Source organism: Lissotriton helveticus, chromosome 7 (assembly GCF_964261635.1).
Source record: "Lissotriton helveticus chromosome 7, aLisHel1.1, whole genome shotgun sequence".
NCBI classification, from domain to species: Eukaryota; Metazoa; Chordata; class Amphibia; order Caudata; family Salamandridae; genus Lissotriton; species Lissotriton helveticus.
Window position 1 is genome coordinate 717,222,332 of NC_136068.1, and position 21,068 is coordinate 717,243,399.

Sequence of the window (21,068 nt, forward strand, 5' to 3'; positions counted from 1 at the left end):
CTTTGACCATGCCACAGGCAGTGTCTGTCAATTCCTCAATGAAAGGTAGCACAGGCTCTGGAGCGGAGGTGCCAGGCAGCAACATTTCCTTACAAAGATTTTAGCCTTAAGTTTCCACATATGGCTACTACAGTTCCAATTTCTGCAGATCAACATACTACAACAGACAGATATTTTTCTCTCGGCGGTAGGCCCAAAAGAAGTAAACTTTCACCTCTGGAGAAGTGCTATTTTGGAAGTATAAGTCCAGACCATCATCAGTGTGGTGAGGGAGTAATAAAATGTGCACCCTTCTCCTCATTGTCCGTCATGTAGAACATTCTGAAAGTTTTGAATGGAATTAAAGTAAGGCCTTAAGCAGCCAAAGACACTGGCACAGAGGCCTTGCCAATAGTTTTGTCTTCTATAAATCTCATAATGAAACACTGGCCAAGAAACAGCTGATTAAGGCGCCAGATCAAGCATGGGCATAGGGACAAATCATACTAAACAAACATAAAACATTTTCCAAACCAAGTAAAATCCAACATTCTTTTTCAATCCAAAATGTTACAATCATAAAACGAATATATAAAATGTATTGCAGATAATATCAAAGACTAAGCAGCCAACTGCAGGTGAAGGTCACACAAAGATCTAACTGGGTCAGTAGGCACCACGGCAGGACCCAGAGGCAAAAGTCTGATCAGGGGCATGACTAATCCAGGAGACCCAAAAGCACTCCATGGAGATCCTTAAATTGGCCAGAAAAGCATCTATATTGCCTCTTTGAAGGTCTGTACCTGCTGTGGAGTCTAGGATGGCCAAGAAAATTCAGAATGCACCAACTCCAGCAATGGAATGAGAGTTGGAGTCGAACAACTGATGCAGAGTCAGGCCTATAGAGTGCCAACCTCGCAAATCCTCCATAGAGCAGAAGCAACAGAGGGAGGATTTCCTTCTAGATGTCTTGTGTGTACACAGAGATTTATTTATTGGACATCTAAGGCTTACCCGAGGACAGAGACCTGGAGTGGGAACTGGCAAGCGATTTGAAGCAGGACCGCTGTGTGCGGCAAAGTACAACTTCACCTCCCCCTCCCTGAAGCATCAGGGAGCATTTGCCACACCACTTTGAAACATGCTTGATCCCAAGACAAATCCAGACATAATGGGGGTCCATAATTGACATCTGCCAACAAAGTTCAGGAGCAGAGCCCTGGATCCACGTCAAGATGCATGGGGAAAAGGATATCAGTATGAAGGGGTGGCACCTATATACGAAGCCACACCATCACTTTCGGAGGGGAATGTGGCGCGTATAGCCCCACTTAACAGCTCTCGGGATTATTTGCTAGCCATTTCCAGATCCAGTGTGACTCCAGGGCGAATGGAAAAGGTGAGGAATCTGCAGTTAGAAGTATCCATCAGAACCAAGAGGTTATAAGAGCAGACGTGTTGACACTCCTACCACTCACGCAAGAGCAGGGAACAGCAGGGAACTAAGAAACGGCAGACATACAAGCCAGCGAGGTGGATGGCATCAAGAGGCACTGGGTAGGTTTTATAATATTGCTTTTTACCGTCCTATCAGTTTGATTGACGTGTTACAAAAAATGTTGCCCGCCAACTTCTTAGTCGTCTTGCCTTATGGATCGATGACCATTCTATTTTTACGAAGTACCAGGCTGGTTTTAGACCAAAAATAAGCACAGTGGACCAGGTTTTTAGATTTTTATGTTTAGTCTGGAAATATACTTTTATAAGGAGCTACCACATATATGTGGCTTTCGTCGACTTGAAAGCAGCCTTTGATATGGTTCCAAGGGCAGACATATGGAAGACACTAAATAATATGGGCGTGCCCGGAAACATTCTACAGTTACTAATTAGACTGCATGAGAATAATTATGTACGAGTCAGATGGGGACCAAATGGGGAGCTAAGTGAGAAAATAAAAATATCCAAAGGGGTTAGGCAATGGTGTGTAATGGCAGCTACCCTATTCTCCCTTTATGTTAACGATATTCCTGACACCCTTTTGGGCTGCGAGCATGACTCTCCCAAACTGTGTGGTGAAGCCGTTCCGGCACTGTTATTTGCAGACGACACGATTTTAATTTCTCAGACACCCAGAGGACTTCAGAACCTTTTATATAAATTTAGTTTGTATTGTCATGACAGGAAATTGGAAATTAATTCCTCAAAAACAAAGGTCATGACAATCAACCCTCAAAGGTTATAACAAAGTTTTTAAAATAAATGATGAAATTATTGAAGAAGTCCCTAATTTTAAATACCTTGGCATTATTTTAGATAGCAAAATATCATGGAAAACTCAACTAGAAAATGCAAAACTGAGGTTGACTCAAAACCAGTTCCCGATTCTAAAAAAGCACAAGAATAGTCATTTTAAATCAGTTTCACCGGCAATTGAATTATTTAAATGTAAAGCACAATCATCGTCCCTCTATGGAGCGGATCTTTGGGGTTATGCACTGAAGGATACCTTTTTAGTACGCGAGAATTCCTTCATCAGACAGCTCCTAGGTGTACCTGGTTCCACACCATTGACCCCCGTACTGTGGGACCTCAATTTTCGACGCACAGATGATTATGCTTCTCTTCGCCCGTTGCTTTACTGGGTTCGTCTGTGGTCTACAGAGGAGCTGGTAGACTACAGAGAAGCACTGAAAGCGATAATGGCTATAAAAAATATCCCCCGTTTGCCATGGTTAGTGTACGTCGAAAAATGGTTTGGAAAACTGGGGCTGAGTAATTTTTGGTCAGACCCAGATTCGCTCACTAATAGCTCAAAAAAGCTTCTGAAACAAAGGTACTGGGAGTTTATTAGCGATTCAGTGTTAGCCAACCCCAATATAGGAACTCTGACTTCAAAATTTTTTGAAGTAAAAATGAATATGCAACTAGAGCCCCTTATGGATGAAATTTACCCCCCGTTGGCTAAAAGTCTATATCTAAAATTCCGGTACAGCATTTTGCAAACGAGGGATAGGACAATCAAATGGCACTGTAATAAGGGTGCAAATAGGAATACTGATTCAGTTGTATGTGAGCTTTGTGAAATGGGGTTGAAAGAGGATGAATCCCATGTTTTATTTATATGTCCTGCATATCTTAACGCAAGGAAAAAATGGTTAACGCCCATATGCAAAATGTTAGGCCTTCGCCATATTGGGGTTGGGCTTAGAATTTTTAAGGGAGATACCTCTCAACCGATAGTGTTCAGTCTGAGCCGTTTCCTATTATGTGTAGCCTTGATTAGAAAGAGAAAAGGTCTTAAAATCTAATTTTATCTACCTTTGTACTGCACTATCGCTGGCTAGAATTGAATGTATAAGTTAGGTGCAGAGGTAAAATGAACTGGTCAGTTTAACATGATATTGTTTGCTAAATGTTAAAGTGTTGCTTGTTTTTAGTGATCCTGGTGCTTGTTTTATATAGAAAATATTTTGTTTTATTTTGTATATTTACTATGTGATCTCGTTGGATGAGGCAAGCTGACTATGATGAATTGTCTTCCAATTAAGAAACCCCAGGGAAATGTAATTACATACTTTGTATTATTTGCTATATGAAAAAGCGTGCTGCTAACTGTACCCAAATTTAACTGTGATTTTGTATCCGCTTGTATTTTATTAATTATATGTATTGTATCTTATAAGGTTTTTTTAACCGAATAAAGATTGAATTGAATATTGCTTTCACCCCTTGTGGCATCACCAAATGATCTAGAAACTCAAAATAGGTGGGTCCCTTACCCAAGGAAGGCTTGGAAGAAAGGTGGAACAGATAAGCTACATGTTATGGCTTATCGAGAAGGAACTCAGACTTTCTAGGTACTGTTAACTGTAAGCTTTTAATTATTCATACAGAAAAAATACTAACTGAAGCAGGCTACTTGGTATTTCCTAGAAGACCATGTGGAGTTAGCGCTACGACAGTATAGCAATGCAGACAGACTATATGGGTGGGACAGACCTCTCCACTGAATATCAATGCTTGAACATGCAGAACTCAAGTCTGTATGCCATTTAGAGGATAACAGGAAATGCCATTTATAAAACATGCTACTAGTGGGTCAAGCAAAAAAATTATAACATTACCTGGCAGTGGAATAGGCATCCCAGGAAGCGGAACACGAAATGGAGGCACCATGACTGGTGGAAAAGCTGCCATGGACGCAGTTGGTTGATGAATTGCATGAGTCACTGTGGGAGGTAAGGTCTGTGGGTGAGACTGATGTAAAGTCTGTCCAGAGGTGGTAGAAGGAGCTGCTGTAGAAATGCTGACTGTGGACGTAGGCACTGAAGCAGAAGAACTGGATATCTGGGCTGAAGCAGTTGAGGCTGATAAAAAAAAAAGGTTAAACCAATTAACAGAAGCGTAATGCTTAAACATTTTTTACCAAACAGGCACATGATATAGAATCAAAATTCCCGAATTTGTAGCAATGTGCATTTATCTTCATTTAACTGAACATATGTCATGAAATTGGGGGCTAGTCTACAGTAACCCTGTGAAACCTTTCAAAGAGAACAATAATGACAAATGCAAAAGTAAATTCAATCCAAATTCTTGTCACTGCATGAGCAACAACTTGTGTAGGGCTGTAAACAAGAGTAATGTGAATATTTAGCACAAAACAGTGCATCCCGCTGATCACCGTTGTGTTCTTAATTGCCTATCAGCAGAAAATGAATTGGGCTGCACATGTGGATATGAGATGATGGGCTAATGCAAACCAATGACTTTAGTAAAAAGCCTGCAGAAGATACTCTGATAGCCGATTCACTTATTGGTATTGTGTACATAATCAGTATTTTCTAGGGTTTTTAACCCTTTAAGTGCTGCCGTCGGCCAACGGTCGTCACGGGCACTACCTCCCCAGTGCTGCGTGCGACCGCTGGACGTCCAGTTCAGCACTGGATAATGGACAGCGCAGCACTGGGGAGGTTTATTTACGAAGCTCCTAAGGTGTTAATACATCCAATTGTTGCCACAACAATTACTGCAATGCATCACAACACATTTTGTAAGGCTGCCAGTCCACTCCCATCAATGTAGATGGGTATGACAATGAAGTTATCAAAGATAAAGAAACCAAGCCCATTTCAATGGTTGCCTTGACGACTGACACTCCAAGTCAAATCAATTAATGATTAAGGAAACACCTATTTTTTGAACGTCAAAGCATTCACCATCAAGGCGAATAACTACAAGACACCAAAAATAGTAAAATTCAATATCGAATAAAACAGTTTAATGCTGATCACTGCCCACTCTTAAGTAGCTGAAAATAGAACTCTTGGGTAGGGTACTCTTGATCCCTTCAAGCAAACAGGTAATGGAAGTGAAGGCCATTATAAGACCTGTTTTTCAGAAGAGTACTTTTCTTTAAAACACTTAGAGGATGCAGTTCAACTTCATGACGCAACCCAAGAAAGCTTACTTTAACTAATCAGTCAAATATCAGGAATCTGAGGAGAGATCAAGTTACATATATCTTCGATAAAGCTCTTTCAAGAGGAAACGAACGCAGATTCCTCACTTTAGAATATTATCCAGGTGCCAGACTTGTTGTTGAGAGTTGTGCAGTAGTGCTCCCATGCACTAACAAGTGGCATCGTGCACATTTAAAAGTTACCCCGACACTCTGAAAGTTTCTTCTTTTCTGCACCCTCAAACTTTTTATATGTTAAAAAGTGACCACCTTACAGAACAGGACGGTTGAGGGAAGCCTGGAATCTGCAGTACAGTATCCAACGTCAGACATGGGGCAACTGGCTGATCAAATCAACAGTATGCAGATCTCTAAATTGGAACCTTTTTAAAATGGAGAAATGAGTCCATTCCACAGAAAGGGGAAGTGGGTTGTTGTTGAGGAATTCACTGTAAGATAAGGTATCCACCAAAAAGAGTTAATAAAGAAAAGCAACTTGTTCTTCTGATGGATACTTCTAACTGCAGTTTCTTCACCTTAAAATAGATACCAAAGCAGTACCTTCAAAGGTGGAGTGTATGTATGGTGGACTCAAACCACAAAGTCCACCCGAACCAAATGTGCATGTCAAGGCAGTAGTGCTTCATAAGGAGTAAGTTACTTACACTGTAATAATCTATTAGTAGCGTATAGTGCTACAGATTCACATGCTATGCACACCCCTCCCCATCTAGTGCTGGGCCCCGGACTCTACAATTTGTTTTTCTGGAGGAGGTCTTTTATGGTCGACGTTGTGCGAATTTTATCTCTTCCTCCGAGGTAATTAGCATGTTCAACAGCTCCTTTGTTAGATTGTCATGTTTTTCCTTTTCATGCGGGGAGTGAGGATATAGTCTGTTAGGTTTGCATTTGCTTTGGAACATGCTTGAAATTTGTGTATATTTGATACCATCTAATACCTGCTAGGGAGAAAGGAGGGTGCATGTGAATCTGCAGCACTTTGTGCTACAAATAGATGCTTACAGGGTAAGTAACATGCTCCATTTGTAGCATCTGTTGGCTGAAGATACACATGCTATGAATCGACTGTAAAGCAGTACTACTCCTGCGGTGGCTTTAGGCATCACATGGTGTAGTTGCTTGAAATAATGTGTGTAGAACTGTTTGTCCCACAAGAGATTGTTTTCTGGCTTGTACATCCACACAGAAGTGTTTAGTAAAAGTGTGTGGGTTTGTCCATGTAGCTGCTTTACAAATGTACGTTAGCGGAATATTTCCTAGGAAGGCCATTGATGCTCCCTTTGTCCTTGTAAAATGAGACCATTGCATTCTGGGTAGTACTCTTTTATGTAGCAAATTTGGATGTATTTACCAATCCATCTTGCGGTTCCTGCCTTTGAGATGGCATGAAAAACCCAACTATTTATTGCTTTTCCAAACCCAAGGAAAGGTCCTTGGGTTTGGAAAAGCAATAAATAGTTGGGTTTTTCGAAAGGTTTTGTTTCCTTCCACCTAGTACATGACATCAAGTTTACGTAGTACCCTTTCTGAAACGGTCTCTGGTGTTGGGAAGAAAACCGGTAGATCTAGTGCATAATTTAAGTGAAACGGTTCAACTCCATTTGGCAGAAACTTTGGGTCTGTGCAGAGTTGAATTTTGTCTTTGAAAACTTGGAAATAAGGTTCCGCAATAGTTAGTGCATGTACTTCACTAACATCTTAGCAATATATCTACAAAGAGGAAAGCCACTTTCCATGTAGGAAACTGCAAATTGCATTTATGCATGGGTTCAAAGGGTGGGGACATCAATCTTGTTAACACAATGTTTAGGTTACATGATGGAACAGAAGTTGTACATGGTGGAACTACTCGTCACCCATTGAAAACTTGTATTGCTGGTATAACAGATATTACGTTTAGGGAGCTGGGTTCCTATTGCAGTACAGCATCTCACTTTTGGCCTGGTATTTAATGCAACTTTGACTGAAGTGTACTGGGGTCCTGCTGACCAGGTACTCCGTTCCTGTACAACTGTTTCCCCCAACTTGAAAAACATTTAGCACCTCCTGTATGTCCCTAGTAAATGGTACCCTTGCTACCTAGGAACTGAGGTACTAAAGAGGGTCCCCAAGGGCAGCAGCACAAACTGTGCCACCCTAAGGGACCCCTTACCAGGCACATGTAAAGCTGCCATTGCAGGCTGCGTGCCTTGGTGCAAACAAAAGTGAAATCATGAATTGTTAAACATTCCTGTGTGCCATGTTCTTCTAACTCTGCATTTGATATGTGTAAGTCACCTCTACAGCAAGCCTGACAGCCTTAAGGCATGGTGCTGAATATTAGCAGATAAGCCCCTGTGCTGGTAAGTCCTATTTCTGCCAGTGCAAGTGGATAAGTAAGCCATTTTAAAACATGTGCTTGACTATGGTGAAAACAAGTTCACCATCTACATGATGGCTTCACTGAAAATAAAAGTTTGGTATCAAACATCTCATGTTGGTAAACCCACACAGATTCCAGTGATAGATTTACCAATATATGCACCCAAAGGGCACCTTAGATGTGCCCCTGGAAAACCTACCAGCCTCAGGTGTGCTCCCTGACTGCTATCTGCCAGCCTGCCACCTGAGATACTGTTCTGACCTCCTAAGGTGAGAGCCTCTGCTCTCAGGAGGCCTAGAACAAAAGCCTGCCTGGGAAGAGGCTATAACAACCCCTGCTGATTAGCCTAGCCGGGCCAGCAAGCTTCAAAGTGCTTCCAAGATATTTGGAATGAGAGAGTCTGGCTCACCTCACAGGAGAGGAAGCTGCCCAACTTTTGTCCAGGGCCCCCTTGGCACGTAGACAGGTGGGATAATTAGCTATTCAGGTAGGTGTGCCACAATGAGGTGGACACGGTTTTTCAGAAGTAGCCATCTTTGTGTTTGCAAACTTAGGAATTCCTGGACAGGGTTGTAAATGTAAAATATTCTTATAAAGCGCAAACCGCCACCCTACGGGTATCCTGGCGCTCAGACTAAAAGAAATAACCGGCATGCGGATGATCCAAAGAAACTGAAGGAGGAGGGATCACGCCTTGGGGAAGAGCCAGGTCTTGAGGCTCTTTATAAACTCAGAGAGTCGATTTGCCTAAAGCTCTGAGGTAGTTCATTCCAAAGATGAGCAGCAGCCACGCTAAAGGCCCTCCCCCCATCCTAGAACGTTTGAATCTAGGAATTACCTGCAGACTTGCACTGGGGGAGCGGAGCTGCCTCTTGGGGAGGTACCAGATAAACTTTTCCTGTAGTGGGACTGGGCCCAGATCGTGTACCGCTCTGAGCACCAAACAGAGTGATTTAAAGTGAGCCCTTTCCTTAATAGGCAGCTAAGAAAAGGTTGTTTGGCCGAAGGTCTTCTAGGCTTTGTGGGTCAAGGGGTCAAGGGGAGAGCCTGAGGACACACTATGTGCCAAGATGTTAAAAGAGAGGTCGGTAAAAATCTGAAAGCTATCCAAAGTGGTTAGCTGCCGCAGATCCCCATCCACCGCCTGTATAGAATTGTCCTGGTCCCCGTTATCGTTGGCTTGGAAAGCACCGACAATTTTAGCCACTTTGTCAGTAAAATGGTAGGCAATCTCATCGCACAGTTTCTGCGATGCCACCACTTTATTACTCAAGCAAGTTGGGGCAGAAAGGTCTTTAACAATCTTAAAGAGTGCTTTAGTACCATTAGATGCTTGTGAAATAGAGTTAGCATAGAAATTAGCCTTGCACTCTAAAATAAGCTCCTTATATTTAATCTGCGCTCTCAGTTCTTGCTTATCCAGCTCTAGGTACTTCCTTCTCCATTTCCTCTCTGCCTTCTTGCATATTAGGCATAACTGTTTCAGTTCATCGTTATACCAGGGTGCTGTGATTTTTTCTCTATTTTTTTAGCTTCTTTACCGGAATTAACTGATCCAAAGCATCAGTTATATATTTATAGTAGATGGTGTAATTCTCGTCTACTGTAGAGGTAGGGGCAAATCAATTTACATTAAGGAGGGTTGGATGGACACTATTCTTTCCTAATTTCGCCCACTCCCTTCCTCTCCGGTAGGTCGCTGAGCGTTTAGAGTTATCCACTGGACAAGGTAGCATAATATTAAAATGTTGTGGTATTATATTTAGTACTTCAGTTTCGTGTTGACTGGCGAACACCAAGTCAAGAGTGTGTCCTCCCTGATGGGTAGGGTGTTTTACCAATTGTTGAAGGCTGAGATTCGCGCAGGTGTGATTCAAATCTCTCAAATGGCTGCTCAGACTCCCACTCTCCCAAAGATTAAAATCTCCCAGTATGATCGGTCTAGAGCGTGCTAATTTTAGATTAGTGATGGTATCTAAAAATGATTGGTATTGAGTGGCACACCCTGGGGGTCTATAGCATACCATTCCTGTGAGCAGGCTACCTCCGAGTTCCTGTAGGGCGAAGCCCAGGAGTTCTATCCCAGCAACCTCATCAATCTTTAAGGGTACAAAGTTCAAATCTTCCTTAAAAATCACTCCCACCCCTCCTCCTCTACCCGCTATTCTCAGGTTGTGCAGGACTTTATAGCCAGCAGGACAGACAAGACCTACTTCTACCACGGCCTCAGCGCTAATCCACGTATCTGTTAAAAACAGTGCGCCCAAGTTCAGGTCCTCAATCAAAACTGATACCTCCACATGGTGTTTGACTAGCGACAGACTATTGATCAGACCGCAGGGAAGGGCTTTACTCGCATAGTTCTTTGTGAACAGCGGGTGAATAAGGTTTTTATATTCCCTCTTACCTAGATCCAACAGTTATTCCCTAGAGTATGTCACACGTCCTTGTTCGCAGCCAAAACGTGCAGCGTGTCTGGCGCAGGGCGCGTCCGGTCGCAGACGGGCGTGCTTCTGGGTTATGCCCAATTCCCACAGGAAGAGGTCATACAGGGGGGGTACTGACCCAAAGGGTCAGTAGCCCATTGGCTATTAACCCTACACTCGCCTAATACCCTTAAATTCAGAATTTAGGGGACTCCCATCGTCGAAAAATGAACCAAAGTCAACTCGTCCTGCAGCTGTTGACTCCAGAAACCTGGGAGGACTGCCTGCAGTCGAAAAAGACTCAAGAGCAACTATTTACAGCAGACCTGTTCTGAAGAAACTCCCAAAAACCCAAGTTGAAGTGGGCTACTGGTGTCAAAAAAGTCCTCCAGAGCTCGAGTCCATTGTGGTTTCACAGCTTCTGGACTCTCAGATGTCGCCTGCATTCTCTGCACGCAGGACCCCTCAACCACGTATGCTATGATAAGGGAAAACCAAACGCCTAAGGACACCCCTGCAGCAGTCTCCTCCTGTGCCGTGGAAAAAGAGTACTGTGGCTGTGGGTGCCTGGATGGACATTTTTCGCATTTTGCGTTTTCTGTGGTGGAAAGAGATCTATTGTCAGTGTTCCCCACTGCTGGAAGTATGAGAGTGGACTTCCCATTTGTAGACTTGTTGTGTCCTGCTACGTAAGTTCGCGTGTGAGCTGTCCACTCCTGGTATCTATTTGTGACTAATGGCCCTTTTCCATATGAGTCGCGCTAGTTGAGACAGCTGTAATGAATGGGACCCTCCCTTTATCTGGATGTAGTAAATTGCTGTTATATTTTCTGTGCGTAAAAAGATATTCTTCAGAGCTATTATGGGTAGAAAGTATTTGAGAGCCATTTGTATGGCTAGCAGCTCTAGAAATTGATGTGGAACGTTTGTTGATGTGTGGACCACTGACCCTTTACTGTAATGTCCTTCATGTGAACACCTCAACCCATGGGTGGTGCATATGTAGCGATTGTCACTTGTGGGATTGGGTCCTTAAAGGTTCTTTCCTTTGTGTGTTCGGTGTATTCCACCATTTTAGTGTCTGAGGGACCCTGGGTGAAACCAACAATAATAGAGCCCCCCAGTTCATTGTAAAGGCATGCGTGCAAAAGGCGCATTAGTAGTACACGGCTTGGTGGCTGGGTTTAAGGGCGGGGGGAGGAAGTTGTTTTTAGGGGTGGGTAGTTTTTAGGGCTGGGGACTGGATTTTAGGGCAGTTTTTAGTTTGGGGGTCGGTTGTAGGGCGGGTCGGGTCGTTTGCAGTGCTGGAGTGTAATCATTACCACACATATGCATTTACCAATCCATGCGTGGTAAAGGCATGCGTGGTAAAGGCATGCGTGGTAAAGATCGCGTTATGGCATGCGATATAATCACGTGCGTAGTTCCGTCATACAACCACAAGTTTCACTACAAAGGTAGTTGGGTTATGTATTTACTATTTAGTGCGCTCTGCGCGGAGTGTACCTGCTTGCTAATTTTTATCTATTGTACTCGTGTCACTTGCTGTAAAAATTTATATCCACAATTGCGAAATTGTTTCGAAGATTTACATATTGCCCTTTGTTTTGTGAGCTGTTTACTCTTACCTGCACATTGAAATTGAATTCCCACATCCCACTGCTTTAGTGGGAACAGAGTAGCGGGCGTTTTTTCGTGAGCGCCATCTTGGGTGAGGGAATTGGGCTTGGCCAAATGTCAGGGGCTGTGTTCTAGCGGTCAGGCACCTGCTTGCCTACTTAAGAGCTGGCAATGCAAGCGCGCAGCGGGCGCGCCAATGGCGCGCCTCCGCAAGCCCGTCTGCGCGCCGGCCGCGCACAGTGCCTGCCATGCTGCCCACCGCAGCACCCACCAGGAAAGAATAGAATACACCAGGGAACAACTTCTCTCTTTAGGTAAGAGGGAAAGGGCTCCCCACCCACCCACTGGCATGGACCAATGTAAGAATACATTCAAGTGTGGTTTGATCAATTGTAGATCTTTGAACAAACATTACCACGAGGTCTCCTCTCTGTTGGAAATTATGAAGCTGGATGCTCTCTTTCTAACTGAAACCTGGACCACCTCAGAGTCAGGGGTGCACTTGGGTCTTGCTTGCCCTGCTGGTTATAAAATATTTCATAAGCCGCGGACCGCAGGAAGAGGAGGGGGGGTTGGGGTAATCTTTAAGGAGGAATGGGACTCTGCACCTCTGCAGACTGATGAGGTTGCGGGGATTGAAAGATTGGGTTTCTCTCTCCAGGAAACCAAAGTTAGATTACTCACAGGCATACTTTGCGATAGACCCCCGGGGGCGGACACCCAGTACCAGGCCCTGCTCAACTCTTATCAATCTGAGCTTAACGCACTCACGCATGCTGATACTGGGAGATTTTAACCTATGGGATAATGGAAGCCTAGATAACCACCTAAGGGACCTAAAGCATACCTGTGAGAATCTCAGGCTCCAACAACTGGTAATGCAACCTTCTCATACTGGAGGACATACCCTGGACCTCCTGTTTGCGAATCAGGCCGAGACGGAGGTGGTTGATATTGTTCCTCAAAATTGGACTGACCACTTCCTGATTCACTTTCTAATCAAACTGCCCTGTTCAGTGGATAAAAACAACCAGTCTTCGCTTTTTAGGAAGGGCAGAGAATGGAACAAGGTGGTAAAAACATGGCCCAAATGCCCTTTCAGGATCAGCTGTCATTCTCCTCTTCCTCTTCGGTAGAGGGAAACTATCAGACCTACTGTAAGGCGGTGGGGGAAACTCTTGATGTAGTAGCCCCAGTAAGACGCTTAAAACTTAGGAAAAAAAATCTCGGCTCCCTGGTATAATGTCGAACTGAAGCAGCTACGGGAAGCTTGTAAAAAACAGAGAGGAAATGGAGGGGGGCCTACTGGGGCTCTGATAAAAAAGCACTGAAACGGGCTCAGACCCAATATAAGGAAATGATTGCAAGGGCCAAAGAGTATTATACTGAAGTCATTCTTCAAGCCCCTAATAGCACCAAAGCCCTCTTTAAGATCATTAGGGAGCTTTCTAGCCCAGCCTCTGTAAGCAATAAGGTAGTGGCATCACAGGAACTCTGTGGCGAAATAGCTTCCTTTTTCAGGGATAAAATAACCAACATTGTTGGTAAACTTCAATCTGATGCCCTAGAGGACTTGGCCTTGGCGCCTGACATCCTCTCCCAGAGTACCAACTCACTGGACATCTTTCATGCCCCATCGGAGGATTTATTTAACCAGCTAGCTCTAAGGGTTGCGTCAGGCTCCCCCGTAATCCCGCTTCCCCACAAGATCTGGAAGACCCTGGGTAAAGATACCTTCCACGGGCTATGGAAGATCTTCTGTCAGTCACTGGAGGAAGGGGTGGTTCCTGAGATCTGGAAACAAGCAGTCGTAACACCCTTGCTGACAAAACACCATCCCTAGACCCCACTGATCGAGCAAACTTCAGACCCATCTCCCTATTACCCTATCCGGTTAAAATCCTGGAGAAAATTATCAGCAAAAGGTTGTCAAGTCATCTCAGGGACAACCTCTTGCTGGATGGGGATCAATTTGGCTTTCGCCCAGGACATGGGACAGAGACGGCGTTGGTCACGGCAACGGATAACCTGCGAATGCGGGCTGACCATGGTAACTCCTCGGTCCTTGTATTACTGGACATGTCAGCCGCATTTGATACGGTGAGCAGGACCATGCTGGTTGAGAGACTGGAAAGCGTGGGGATCAAAGGTCGAGCCTTGCAATGGTTACGATCATACTTGTCAGGAAGACAACAAGCTGTATCTAGAACACCATTTATCTCGGACATGTCCCCAGTACACCACGGGGTGCCACAGGGCTCGGCAATAATCCCAATTTTGTTCAACTTCTATTTACGCCCTCTCTTTCCCCTTATTAAGTCCTTTGGGGGTAGACTCTGGTCAACTATGCAGACAACACTCTGATTTTCTCCTTGGAGGGGAAGCAAGCGGTGTCCATGGACACCTTTCAGGAGTGTATGTCTCAAACTGCAAGTTGGCTCATGAGAAACTCCCTACAGCTGAACGGAGGAAAGACTGAGGTGGTGTACTGTCCAGCTACCAGAGTGTCCCGACCTCTGCCAATAATTTTAAACTCACTACAGAGAATGAAACTCTGGTTCCGGTTAAAGTAGTACGCAATCTAGGAGTTATGGTTGATGAAAACCTCCAGATGGACATACAAGCCGACAAAACTGCCAGTGTGTGCCTTTCTCTGCTACGTGTACTGCTCAAAATCCTCCCCCTACTCCCTGAAGACTCAACCGCTTGTAGTGAGAAGTGTAATACTGAGCAGGTTAGATTATTGTAACTCCTTATATTTGGGAGCACCATTATACATTGTTCCTTGGAACACCTATTAGCGCTACGGATATTGACACTTGAGTCTGCTGTCTTTGATGTTATTTCAACCAAGCGCCAGGATACCCTTCGGGTGGCAGTTTTGGGCTATATACGTTCTTTTCCATTCCATTCCATTCCATGTCGTCACCAATAAGCTAGGAGGCATTAGTAGATTTTGAAACAGTGCGTCCTAGTAATCATACAAAATTCATCTACTGTACAGTCAGGGCTACAATTTAAAGTAATAGGAATTTGTGTCATACGTGCAAGCTCTCGAGGAACGTGATGATCTGGAGAGCAATAAAGAAAGGGCAATAAAGAAAGGGACTAGCCCCGGCAGGTCAGTGGGCCACCATGGTCACCTCCCAGTGAGTGACAAATGGGCTATCCTTCCACCAGAAGAAGGTGTTTTGAGGGGGAAACTAAGGGGTTTTGAGGCAGCACAGCTCACAGAGGATAGTGAGGATTCACACATGCCACATATGCTATGGCCTCTGGGCAGAACCTAAAGTAACCTTGCAACTTCTAATACCCTTTCTGAAACTACTGTGCATGAAAGGTCCAGGCTAAGGTGTGAGCCATAACCCTTCAATTCTAGAAAAATTTCAAGGAGAAATCTGCCTTCTCTCCAAATGCTTAATCTTTGTAAAAAGGATTACTCATGAGTGTACACTTGGCATCCAAGCATATAAATATAGTGAGACAGACTTAACCACAGACCAAGCAAGGGTGTACACAAAATGAAAACCACAATTCAAGATCCGTTTTGACGCATCCAGGCCATGTGGGAAGGTCTTGAATAAGCCATTACGAAACTATTGATGAGCCTATGCAAAGTGTGTCTCACTCCATCAGATCTTCAAAACCTTGAGATGAACAACAGATTTACTCACACCAGAACTATTCCTAACCCTCAACATGGCTAGGATGATAAAGAGTGCCAAAGTCTGGTGCAGATACTGGATGGAGTTCTTTTGTCAATCATAAAATACAGTATCACCTCCACATAATTTAATATTTTGTTATTAGCGATAAAGTGGAATAAGTCAGGATTTGGTAGCACTCTACCAGGATGTTTAAGTTTGTTAACTTGCTGTGTTCTGGAACCATTCCAAACTTGGGAGACACAGGATCTCCTGCTGGATAGTCGAAGCCCTGTATTTGAAGGATGTTCGGGATTGTGGCAAAATGGTTGTCAGATGTTCCCAAAAGATGTAATAAGTCCATGAATCAACAGAGACTTGGCCAAGTTGAGGCTATGAGGATGATGCAACACGATCCTTTCCTAATCTTCTTAATGTTCTTCAGGGTGAGGTCAAATGGTTATACGCATACTCAATGTGCCACAACACATTATCAAACATGCATACTACTAACTCCGTGCCATCAGAACCAATAGGAAATGTTTTTTCCTCTAGTAGTTATTGCCTACAAAGCAATCCACATTTAGCCTGCCCTAGAAGCATAACATGGTTGCCATTCTTGTAGTCATCGGATTGGAGCGATTGATCTCAACTAGTACTGTCAATACAAATGGCTTTTTTGTTCCCATTTACGGATTCCCTTGCCTCAAATTGAACAGAATAATTGCTCCTATCGCTTATCTACAATCAAATGAGATCTTCATGACTATTTCATAGACTGGTCATCTCACCTCATTACCAACCTAGTTCTAATATGTACATTTTGACTATTTGTAATTCGTTTTCAATGCTTGATTAGCTACCTTTTCAATACCCATAATAACTAAGGGGTTTGGTAATAACAATGCTTATACAAAGGATTATTTCTACACAGCAAATTGACATGAAAAAGAGGTACCAGAGGTGAGGTAGTGGCATTCTATTCAACTAGCCATGTCAAAGTGCAGGTTCTTTGAATTTTGGTTTACTTCAGCTAGAGGTAAAGATAAAGCTAAAAAAAAACAAGTGACTTACCTTGGACAGCGCTCCTTCTGGTACAGACTATCTAACCTCCAATTCCTCACCCTTTGAATATCCCCCAGGCTTTAATACCAATAGGTGGTGTTGTGTGGTTGCACTTTACACTGTTACATTCTGCAAGTGACATGTGAAGCCTATATAGGCACTACTCTTGTGCGCTGATGCCAGTTACCTTATAGGTGATCTGCACCCCCAAGCACAAGGCCCCAATAGCAAATTGGTTGTAACTAGTATACAGATTTAGAGACTTGGGCTCTTGTTAATGGCTTTGGAGTTTACTTCTCTGAAAGGGGAACACTGGAGGGTCAGAGAGGAATTTGAGGTTAGATAAAGTCTCTAACTTGACTTCAAGTGTTTGCACTTGGCCTCTGCACACTGTTGCCTAACCCTATGTTGGTTTAAATCTTAACTTAGAAATATATGCTGGTGATAAACGTTTTCAATATTCACATTAAATATAATTTTCACAATGTAATATTCGCATCATCAGAACATTCTTTTGCTCTTTATTTTGTTTGCATCACAAAATTTTCCTTGTAGGAGTCATGAAATACATATACATCTAAATGAAAACATTCTTATTAGTGGAACTGCCCAATGCATTTTGGGCCCAAACGGCCCTTTGTCGGGGGCTTGATCTGCAACTCAAAAAAATAATACATACTTTCATTTACCTCGAACCTTTATGTTGATAAAGCAGTCGATATTTATATACATGTGTGTTAAAAACACTCTAGTGCCATTCTGTGCATTATGCTGAAAATGCCCATAGTGGTAAAAGTATATATCCAGTGATGATCCAAGTGTTGTTAAAAAGGAATTAGAAAAGTGGGAAGTGAAAATAAAATCAATAAGAGTATTCGGTGCTGAACGCACACTTCATAAATGAAAGGCCACATTCAAGAAATTTGAAAAGTGAAATGTGAAAAATACGGGCTCTCAGTGCTGGATGCACACTTCAAAGAATAAATAAAAAAAACACGTTTGAGTCCCCCTGGTGTCACCAAACTTTATACCTAAGAGCCTTGTGAAAACTGAACCACTAGCGATTAGATATAATCTTACTTTGAAAGCGCTCCTGAAAACGTGCAAATCAATGGAGTGATCTACAATGAACATAAAATGTTGATACCTGTCCTGGTTCGTCAATGGTTAAAATATCAACCACACAGTACTACAAAACTCAGCTCTCTACTAACCTAGGAGTTCCATCTCGAAATTCGGGCTGCTCCTTTGTTAGCGATTACACTGATCCAAAAAGTTATTCTTGTGGAAGCATCAGACTGCCAAAATAAATAAAATAAGTTCTACCGACAAACTACAATCACACTGAATGACTCTAAAGTCATACGACAATATTACTGACAAAGATTAACTGGAGATCCACGAAGTAATGTTCACCCTTCTTTTTGTCAGCGAAGTCAAAAACACCTCGGTAGAACACGACTCATGCGTGATACCTTACGGGATATGTAGAAATAGCCGACAGACTTGAACACACAACTGCCGGCTCGAGGGCCGGTAAACAAACAGCGGACTCTACAAAGAGCCTTTCACGGGCGCCATAGTCATATAACGTCATGTGCTACGAATATTCAAAAATGTCGCATGAAACAACATTCCTGATAGAAAAATCATGCCGATGAAAGCGGTAACTGATGTGAAAAATAGAGTCAGGCAGCGTGAAGGATCTGCTCTCATAACGTCGGCACTAAAGTCAAAACGATCAAAGGACACTGTATGCCCTATTGTTCCAGTTCTTAAGTGATGTTAGTGGTGAAAAGGAAGAAAGCAAAAGATTAGAAAACAGTGAAAACATTTAAAGCTGACCAACAAATCTAGATAAATGTATGTGATACAAAACTGGGCATTTTTAAATGAACACTGAAACATGCTTGTTAGAGGTTAGACCTAAGATCAATCTGTCATATATAATTTAAACCATAGCCTGTACTGCCGTCGTACTAGGCAGTGATTTATAAAAAGCATCCTAAGTCTATTTTGTCATTAATCCCTTTGGGATCTTGGGTGTTCAACCTTCTAGTCCAATAAATTTCTCTTTGGAGAAGGGTTTTGGTTAAATCTCTCCCTAGAGCGAGGAGCACTCTATCACCTGAAATTTTAGCTGGGCTATTGTATGGCGATTTTTGGTCCAGTGTACTGCTAGACTACTATGAATGTTGCAATTACGGATTGTACTTTTGTGTTCTGAAATTCTGGTTTTAATTTTTCGTTCTGTCTTGCCTATGTATAAAAGGCCGCAAGGGCATTTTATTGCATGGATCAGGTTTGATGAGTTGCAGTCTGCATTATGTTTTGTTTTAATTGTCTCCCCTGTTTGGGGATTCTGTATACAGTCACTGCAAATAACATTATTGCAGTGGATACAGTTCTGGCATTTGAGTGTGCCTATAGTTCGCCGTTAAGTCTACTGGTTTAGGTATTAAAATTTCCTTAAGATTTCGAGATCTTCTGCAAGCGAATATGGGTTTGTCTTTGAAAAGATCCTTGAAATCGCTTTCATTAGCTAGAATCTCCCAACGGTGATTTATAATCCTCTTAATCTTCCTGGAACTAGTGGAGAATTTAGAAACAAAAACTTGTCTGTTGGCTTCAGGTTTATTTCTTGTCTCTAATAGGATGCTTCTTGTTTTTTCACTAGCCTTTGCAATAGCTTGGTTCAAGAGCTTCTCCGGGTAACCTTTAGATGAATATTGTTCTTTGATGATCCGGAATTTTTTTTGTAGAGCGAAGTCATCTGAACATATTCGCTTTGCTCTAAGCATTTGGAAGTAGGGAAGATTGTTTAACAAGCTTTTTGGATGAAAACTTGTGTTTAATAGGGCAGTGTTCTTGTCCGTGGGTTTATGATGCACTCCTGTGTGAATCGGTCTGTTCTTTACACAGATTTGTACATCTAAAAGAATATTGATTTCTTGTCTGTTGTCTTTATGCAGGTAGTGATTGCCAAAATGTTGGTAACAATATAAATCACCGTAATTAGCAGATTCTAAATACAAATCTTCAGCATCAAAGGCGGCATAATATTTCAAATCATAAAACAAAGCTTCTACGGCCTGAACATCCAATCATCAGAACGTACATTTTGTTTAATTACATTCCCCATAGAAACGCTAAGCACATTAGGGACATTTATAACCTCAGTGGGCCCATGAATTTGAAAACTAACAGCATCCCATACAATCCCATCTAAAACAGGCCAAGCCGTGATGTTAACAAAAGCCAAGTCTCTCTTCAATCTGTGTGATGAGGAATGGGGAGCCAATGTTCCATTGATATGTCGAATGCATGTTCTCTCCTCGACATAGTGTCCATTGACAAGTCGAAAAAAATACACCACAAAGCCAATTGACATGAAAAGGTAAATTGAAAATGCACCAACCAAATGTAGGTCCAAGGGGGGGAATCAAAAAATGTTTTTTAAACAACTTAGCCAAAACAGAGACCTTCGAAGGTTTCTTCGATGTTTGTGAATCAGTGTCAAATGAAAATCTGGATTCTGTAGCAAAGAGTTTGCAAATCAGGCATCGATAAGTCAGTTGGGTAAGTGTATTCAGTTTGATCAAGTTGAGTAACAAGCAGTGTACTCAATAAAGGACTAGAAATTGCAGGCATCTCGAGGGCAACATCAAGCACTGGATCAGAAGCCAGGGCCAAAACAGAATTTCTCAAAAACGAAGGAGATGAGACTGCCGGTGTCATACTAAGAAGAATCGGCCACTCTGTGTATCTTGACATTGTCAATGGAGATATACCGGTTTTCCATACGACCTGGAAGTGGTGGTAAAATGACTGTTCTTGTGCCCTTCACACCAAGCACTGGAACTGGAGCTCGATAAGAGGGACCAAATTCTTTCTTGTTTTCGATCTTCTCTCGAACCAGTGCTCCAACTTGGGGTAGCCAGCCAACTACCGGGATCTGCAACGCATCATCCGAGGTGGAGGGCAAATGTTCCTTTGCAAGACTGTCTCTCGTCTCTTGTAGATTCTGTAAAACATTGCAATGTTCATCTACGTCAAAGGAGGCAGCAACAGCCGCCTGGTCTAGACCATCAAGGTCCGGGACAAACATCTTGATACCAAAGAGCATTTCGTATGGGGTCCGCCCACCCAGAGACCTTCAAGGGAGATTATTTAGAGCACGCTGCACGCTATTGAGGTGGGCCAGCCAGTTCCTGCCAGTGCCTATCACTCTAGCTGTCAAAGACTGCTTTAAATCTTGGTTCATTCGTTCCACAACACTATTACGCTCAGGTCTGTATGGAGACGAAAACTTGACTTGGACTCCCAACGAAGTCATGGCATCTTTATACGCCTAAGAGGCGAAAGCCAGACCCTGATCCGAATGGAAGGTACCACAGGCAAAAATTCCAGCAAAGAAACGCAAGTCTCTTATGACAGTTGGTGAATCAGCGCTGCGGTGAGGCCATACCCACACAAAGCCTGTGCAT

The 21,068-nt window shown here is 42.9% G+C and overlaps 1 protein-coding gene across 1 annotated transcript in view; it reads right to left on the reverse strand.

The window, feature by feature from the left end:
* The window catches only part of TCERG1 (transcription elongation regulator 1), an 800,085-nt gene that overhangs the window by 596,545 nt on the left and 182,472 nt on the right, over positions 1–21,068 (reverse strand). Inside the window, exon 5 of the mRNA XM_078653039.1 lies at positions 4,107–4,349. Coding sequence (XP_078509165.1) covers positions 4,107–4,349 — 243 coding nt within the window. The remainder of the gene's footprint in view (positions 1–4,106; positions 4,350–21,068) is intronic.